The sequence below is a fragment of the Anopheles darlingi genome, chromosome 2 (assembly GCF_943734745.1).
Source record: "Anopheles darlingi chromosome 2, idAnoDarlMG_H_01, whole genome shotgun sequence".
In the NCBI taxonomy this organism is placed as follows: Eukaryota; Metazoa; Arthropoda; class Insecta; order Diptera; family Culicidae; genus Anopheles; species Anopheles darlingi.
This window is the reverse complement of record NC_064874.1, coordinates 82,584,765-82,592,050: the sequence shown is the minus strand read 5'-3', so window position 1 is coordinate 82,592,050 and position 7,286 is coordinate 82,584,765. Positions and strand designations below refer to the sequence as shown.

General features: G+C 50.2%; 1 protein-coding gene across 2 annotated transcripts in view; it reads left to right on the top strand.

The window, feature by feature from the left end:
* The first annotated feature begins 308 nt into the window (after nucleotides 1-308).
* The window catches only part of LOC125960200 (zinc finger and BTB domain-containing protein 49), a 46,197-nt gene continuing 39,219 nt past the window's right edge, over nucleotides 309-7,286 (top strand). For both annotated transcript variants that reach the window (XM_049693448.1, XM_049693447.1), the window contains exon 1: nucleotides 309-689. In XM_049693448.1, coding sequence (XP_049549405.1) covers nucleotides 383-689 — 307 coding nt within the window. In that variant the 5' untranslated portion in view covers nucleotides 309-382. The remainder of the gene's footprint in view (nucleotides 690-7,286) is intronic.

The following is a 7,286-nucleotide window of genomic DNA, read 5'->3' as shown; positions in this document are numbered from 1 at the left end:
TCGAATTGGCGAGTGATTGCGGGCGAGTTATGATTCCGTCGAGTCGAGTGGCGGTTGTCGAGTGTCGTCGAGTGAGATGAGACTCTGAGCTCTGAACACGTCAACACGAACGAACAGCGCAGCGTGTCAGTGTCAGTGTGAAATAGTGCTAATAGTAGTGGCCGCGGCAGGTGTGGAAATCCGAAGGAGATTTAGTTCCTTTTTGGTTTTCCGTTTTTTGGGGTTTTTTTTACCGTTTCCGGCTTCCGGTGAGATGATGGAAGTGAGTCAAGTGCCCGTAACGCAGCAACCGACGACGGCAGTGCCCGTCTTGTCCGCAGCAGCAGCAGCAGCAGCAGCAGCAGCAACAGCTCCACAGTTGCCTTTGGATTTTAGTGTCACGATGGTGAACATCAAGCTGAACAATATCAACGTGAATGTGGGTGCGGCCGGCAACAACAACAACAATAATAACAATATGATCCTGCTAAACGGTAAATCGGGCGGTGGTAGTATTGGCATTGCGGCGATGAATGACGAAAATACGGCCAGCGCTAGCAATGGAGTGACGATCGCCTCGAGACCCGGCAGTCCGAATCTGTTACTGTCCCCTGCCAGTGGTGGAGTGAATGGTGGTGGTGGTAGTGGCAACGGTGGTGCTTCCATGAACAGCGCGTTCAAGGTGGTGATGCCGCGTGGAAAAGCCGACGGTAAGTTCCGATGCTCGACGATGGAGAAGAGGGCTGTCAGGTGTTTTGGTTTGGGCATTTCTTTCGCGTTGTCTTTCCAATTTTATCGAATCATTTCTTCGTTCCCTCGATGTGCTAATGTTTGAATTTGCTTTTACAAATGAAAAACAATGTTATGGGGGTAAACTTAATTTGCATAAACTCTAAATTAATGCAAATTTAATGAAAAAAAAATCTGAAATCATAACTCAAAAGCATTATTGACACAACTTATTATCAAAGATATCGATATTATGGGGAAACAAATAAACCTAAATCAAGGAAAGCAAATTTAAAATGATTAACTTGTTAAAAAGACGATAATCGCAATCGTGTCGATTATTCAAAAGGAACTAATAGAATCGTTCAAGCGAGGATTAAGTACGATTCCCTGTAACAATGGCTGTTGAACGCAATCATTGCCACATTTTTGTGCAGCCATCATATGGCTACTGATAATGCGCCGGCGCATCATAACGCCATTGCAATCAACTATTATCAGCCACAATGCACTGGCCTGGAATATTGAATTATTGAATATTGAAAATTTCCAACAGCGTTGCTCTGCTGTCAACTAAAACAACTTGTTGATGGAAAATTAGTTTATCAAAAGTTTCAACGAAACTTCTTTACAATTTCCAGCAGAATCCAATGTGCAACGTGAAGCCATTAAGGACACAAGGTGACCAGATGGCAAAAATACTCGGCCACACCAGTATCCATCGTGGCCATTGCGGGGGGGAGGGAACGATTTTTGAAAAAGTAATTTATTGAAATTACAGCTCGTTGCTTGTAGCCCCGGAAGTGGGAAGTTCTGACACCACCTCACGAGTTGGCCACTCCATTCGCACCTTTGTCACCGGCGAGCACGCTCATAACTCATATTCAGCGGACACAGGGAAGAGACGCTCCATCCGCAGACGGTCCCAGACGCGCCGCCATCGCGAACTGTCGCAGCACCAGCATCAGCAGCACCATCACCGAGGTTTGTGCGTGGCCAGAAGGTGGAGATGGCCGACAGGGCGACAACAGCATAAAAAGAAAAAGAACAAGAGCGCAAGAGCAAAAACCTGGCTGGAAAGGGAAGCGTTAATCCATAAATTTTTCAACTGGATGTAATCCGCCGCCGCCGCCACCATTTGGCCGCTGGAGGATACTTTTTTGTCAAGTCCTCAGGTCCCTCCTGAGCCTCATCAGGCCCCAGCAGGACCTGCCTCGAACACCCCGTGGCAGCTAGGGATGGATGCTAGAGTTAATTAAAAATGACGAAAAAATAATTACGCAACGAGCGGCGTTCTGGGGTTTTTTTTTTGGGGGGGAAACCATTTTTTGGGAGACACTAGCGTAGCCTGTCACTCCCCCCGTCACGGCCAGCGACAGCGCAGCGCGCATGTTGTGACCGTACACGCAGGACACGTTGGATAAAAAATAAAACCGGGATTTCGTCGGCGAATTGCGATCCCCGGACGCTGCGTTGCACTCCGTGGAAGAGAATGCACCGCACCGGAGTAGATGTCCTGTTGTGTCCCGGCATTCCCGTGTGTGACATCCCCCGTCGTGGTGAGTGAGTGGTCCTCGTTTTCTCCCCTTTTTTTTACTACTCGGTGGAACCAGGAACACGACAGTAGATTTGTGGCGACAAGCGATGATGCTCGCAGATGCACACATTTTGTGAGTGGGTGGGTGAGTAGGTGGTTGTGTTAATTTTTTCCACCTCATCCTATGTGCTTCGAGCCAGCATGTCCAGCCGAGCGCGAGGAATGCTCGCGAGGACCAAAAAAAAAAACCGTCACATACACAGCATGTTCACCACCACCACCAACATCGGTAGCAGCAGCAGCAGCATCGGGTAGCAGTCGAGTATTGGAGAAGATTTGCTAGTCGTGATGTTTGGCCTATGCTTCCTCGTCACACCTACGCGGTTCGCGTGAAGCGATGATTTTATGCTGCTACTCGTTTTATGTTTTTTTCTCCTTTCTCTCTCCCCTGTGTGCATCACAGCAGCAACCAACGCAACGGTTGCGTCTGACATTCGCCGACGATGTTTCGGTTTCCACGACGGGCAACCGGAGCGCGCCAGAGAGAGAAAGTTTGAGTTTGATTTTCCCGATCCCCCGCTCACTGCACAGTGGAGGTTGCTACTGCTGCTGCTGTTGCGTGCTTTTTGCGGCCTAATCTTGCCGCCGCTGCCAAGGCAACGACGACGCCGCCTGCCTGCCTGACGTTCTGGCATGTGGCATGATGATGAAATATTGTTTTTGATAAATTAAATTTTCGACTGACTCCCGGCGAACCAATCGCTTTCGGCTCTTCTCGCGGACTCCCCACACTCCCCATGTCACGCACTCCATCACGGCGAACGAGCAAAAAAAAAATCCCTTTGAGGCGCGAGCAATCATCTTTTTCATCATCGCTCGTGGCTCGTGCACCTAGCAACATAGCTCCTCACTACTCCATCCCGCCCTGGGTGGCAGAGCAAGCATGTAATTAATGTTTACAGCATCTCGCTTCTCCGCGCCCGCAAAAATTTATCGGCCGTTTTTCTTTTTTCTCTTCAAGCGAGCAACGCTTGCTCGGGGAAATGTTAATGCGCTTTTCCGCGGAATCTCGCGCTACGAAAATGCAACGATTTTGGGGAATGAAAAGTAAATACAAACACACGGACACGGTATGCTGCCAGGACTCCACGGTGGCGCGTGGCCACCGGGAATCGGGACGGTAGGAAATCGAGGTCGATTACACCGACCGAAACCACCACGAGAGAGGAGCCGGAATTTTATTTATATGCAAATGCGTCTTATGCTCGTGGGTTTGTGCTTTCACCCATACGCTGGTTGCTTGATTGCATGTCCTTATGATGGTGTACCATGGTAACGGGCTGGCTGGAGCCGAAATCGTGTGTCGCGGAGCCTTCTGGCAAAGTAGGCTCGCCAGCCAGCCAACTAGAGACCGATTGACAGTCAAATCAAGTCCGCTTCCACTTCCTTACGCTCGTCAAACCACTCGAAGCGTCATTTGCTGTTTCTAAATATGTTATCTTCCAATTACAAGCATCGCAAGCGCCAAGACGACCTCACTTTAGACGTTATGTTGCTGCTGCTGCTTGTGGCAAACACAACACCAGCATCTTCCAGCAGTGGCAACAACCTCTTGGTGGCGTGTTCGGCATGTTTATTTTTAATCCAACCATCGAAACAAGCTCATAAAACATGCCGAAAACATAACCGACGACACAGCACCGACCGACGGGTGTCGGTCGGAGTAACCCCTTTTTCTACTTGTGCAGCATATAACTTTTAGCGGAAGACGACGACGACGCGGACGCCTTTTGGGGCTGTGGCAGCAACACACCACACGGCGAGCATAACGTGCATAACATAACAAGTCGACAACCACCAAAACTCAACCACCCCAAAAAAGGGGAGGAAGTAGAATGCAATCGCGAACATCACTTCGCAGCTTCCACGATTTGTCGCGATTCCCTTTTTTGTTTGCTGTTGTTCTTCTTCTTCTGTTTCTTCTTCTGTGGGTTATTTCTTTGCTTTAATCGGTTCTATTCGTGTGCGTCCGTTTATGAAATAAGCGTTCCCTCTCGCGTTCCGTTTCGACGCCGTTTCGAATGTGGTTATTGCAACAGCATGTTTCATGTGGTGCGATATGCTACACAGCAGCAGCAGCAACAGCAGCAGCAGCACCATCAACTCCGGTAACGGATCGGTGGTCGATCTGGTGAAAACGGATTGAGCGCACGCCGGGGAATGAAATTACACGGCTCACTGAGTGCACGGTGGGCTGTTAATGGGGTTTTCGGTCATCCGTTTGCTCGGTCCCCCCACCTCCTCAATTGACGCTCTGGTTTATTGCAAACTTTGGAGCGCGCACCCCGAAAGCCACCACCAGAGGCAGAGGCCATGCATTAGCAACCAACAGCACCACAACCACCACTAGAACTAGCCTACTGTGTGGTGCACACGAGGACGATGATGATGATGATGTGAGATCGAATCAAGTGTTGTTTACTTTGACGTTAAACACATTCCCATTCGCAACACTCACGCCAGCCCATTACCATCGCCATCGTCTTGGGAGGAATAAATTAAAAGCTGTTGCTGCCCCCTCACCCCCGCGCATCCCACTCCCTAAACTGGTCAATAATTGATGGTGTGTGGTGGTGGTGTCGTCGTCGTCCTATCCGTTACCAAGCGACTCATGCGATCATGAGATGTGACAATGCAAAGTGTCCGTACCTCCGGCCGTACCCTTACAACGGCTGGTTCTGTGGCTGGTTGGTCATCTGCTACTGCTTGGTCGAGCTCTAGATAAGAGGTGATGAAGGCCCTGACCGGCAACTGACGGCAGATCACCTCCTTCTTCTTGTTTTCTCCCCACAAAAGGACACCTCAGGTTTAGGGGGGGCTGCGGTTGTGGTACTTTGAGGTGAAGCTCACTCGATGGTCCACACCGATGGTGGCTGGCCACAAGGCCCCCCACAACACACACACACACACACAGTCAGACAGAGATGAGTGTGCTAATGCCTTTTGCTAAGATAACACACACTCCGGGACTACTAGCTCACGGACAGTATCGGAAGTCATCGGTTGACGCCTTGGGAGTTCTGGTTCTGGTTCTGGACAGCCAGGCCAGGCCAGGCCTACGTGCTCCGTCTCGAGGAATGCGTCGTGCGAATGGATGGCGCAACAGATGGCGCAACGGTTGTCCAGTTGTCAAACAAACCGATAATTAAAATTTAAATGTTCATGCATTTTGATAGCTACCGTCAGCCAGAGACAGGCAGTCGGCCAGGCATGCTGCAGGCCTACCAGGATGCTGATTATTATTTATGAACCTGTTGCCATGCTAGCCAGCCAGCCTGCCAGGATCGCAGGTGGAGGTCCTCGAGTAATCCTTTCGTTACTATTCATTGGCCACGGCCAATTTCCATTTCAATTTCCATCATAATTACTCAGCTTCCCTCTCCCAACTGCCAATGGATTGCACAGAAGCTCTGTACAGCATTCGGTGGGAACGGTTCGAGCGCCAGTCGTTCATCATCTTCCGGGAGGCGCTGACGAGTCCGCGGGCACATAATAAGCCCGTCGCGCTCTCTCTCTCTCACTCTCTCTTCCCGATAATTAATAGCTCATTAAACGAACTTCCATAAATCACGACCCCGGAGCGCTAGGAGCCGCGAGGCCGCGAGCACAAATTTGTAAACAAACTGTCAACGATTACGACAGTCATTAACGGGCCCGGGGGGCATGCATGCCAACCAGACTGACTGAGACTGACTTTTGAGAACAAGTCAAACGGAGCTTGTTAGTCAAGTCAGACAGTCAGGCTGTCTGCTCGGTTGTCGGTGGAAGGTTAACATGGATCACTTGATGCTGCTGCTGCAACATGTAAAGACCGTGAAGGCCCTCGGTGTGAAAAATCAAATCAACAGCAGCAGCAGCAGCAGCAGCAGTGACGAGATTTTCCACGGAAAGCATTTCTCGGAAAGCATTCCGCCCCGCTCTAAAGTGCGCGCTCGCATCTCGCAGCGTTAAACGAAGGTTTATGAATGAGTTTCTGATGATGATGCTTTGCCGCGAGAGTTTTTCCACCGGGCGTGGGGTTTTCATGAATGAAACACACTCTGGCAGCCGTGCGCGAGATCGCCCTACTGCAACGCGACATTAAGACCGCTCTGTCATAGAATCTGTGACGAAGAGCCACCAGCCAACATGCTGCTCCGTTCCGTCCGAGACCAATGTGTGAATGCGGATCGTTGCCACACATGTGTTGCCGCGATCGTCGTCCGGGCCACCGGCGTGAAGGTTTCGTTGTATTTATGGCCCCAACAACCACCATGAATGGATCCAACTCCCGCTGGTCTCTAAGAACATTTCCACAGTTCTCTCGGGGTTCGAGGTGCTGGCCCCAGCAGCCCCCAAGAAGTTCGAACCGAACTAAAGTGGCTGTGGCTTAATGGTAATGCGAAAACGAAATGGAAAGAAAAATAAAAAAAACATCACACATCGACAACGGCAACGGCCACGACGATTAGATAAGTTTATTTATAGGCGCGTTCATGCGTTTGACACATGCGGTCCGTTCGGTTGGCTTGGTTTGGTCCGGGGTTTGGCGCTCCACCACCCAGTGCCAGAAGTCATGCATGCGGAGTGTTTTCTGGGGACGGCTGGCTGGCTGGCAGGCTGGACCAGTCGACGGGTCGAAGATGAAATTGTAAATCTTATGACACACATATTTCAAATGAGCCAACCGAACAAATGTATCACATCAATTATGCGGCTTAATTCCCTCGGAACGATCGTCGCTGATGAAATGCTGTGCTGGGCTTGGGGAATGGGGCGCTCGGTGCTCTGCTTGAAAATGCTTTATCAAAATGACGACGACGACGTTGGTAGCTGCCGCGGTGACAGCGATCTGCGAATGAAGTTGTCTGTTGGAGTGCGTGGAAGGGAATTTCCTTTCCCGTTCGTTTTTTTTCCCTTTCCTCGATTGTTTTTTTAGGTCTCGATCTCTTATGCTTATGCGCGATCGCAACCGAAACCGTAAATGGTATGCTTCGCCCGA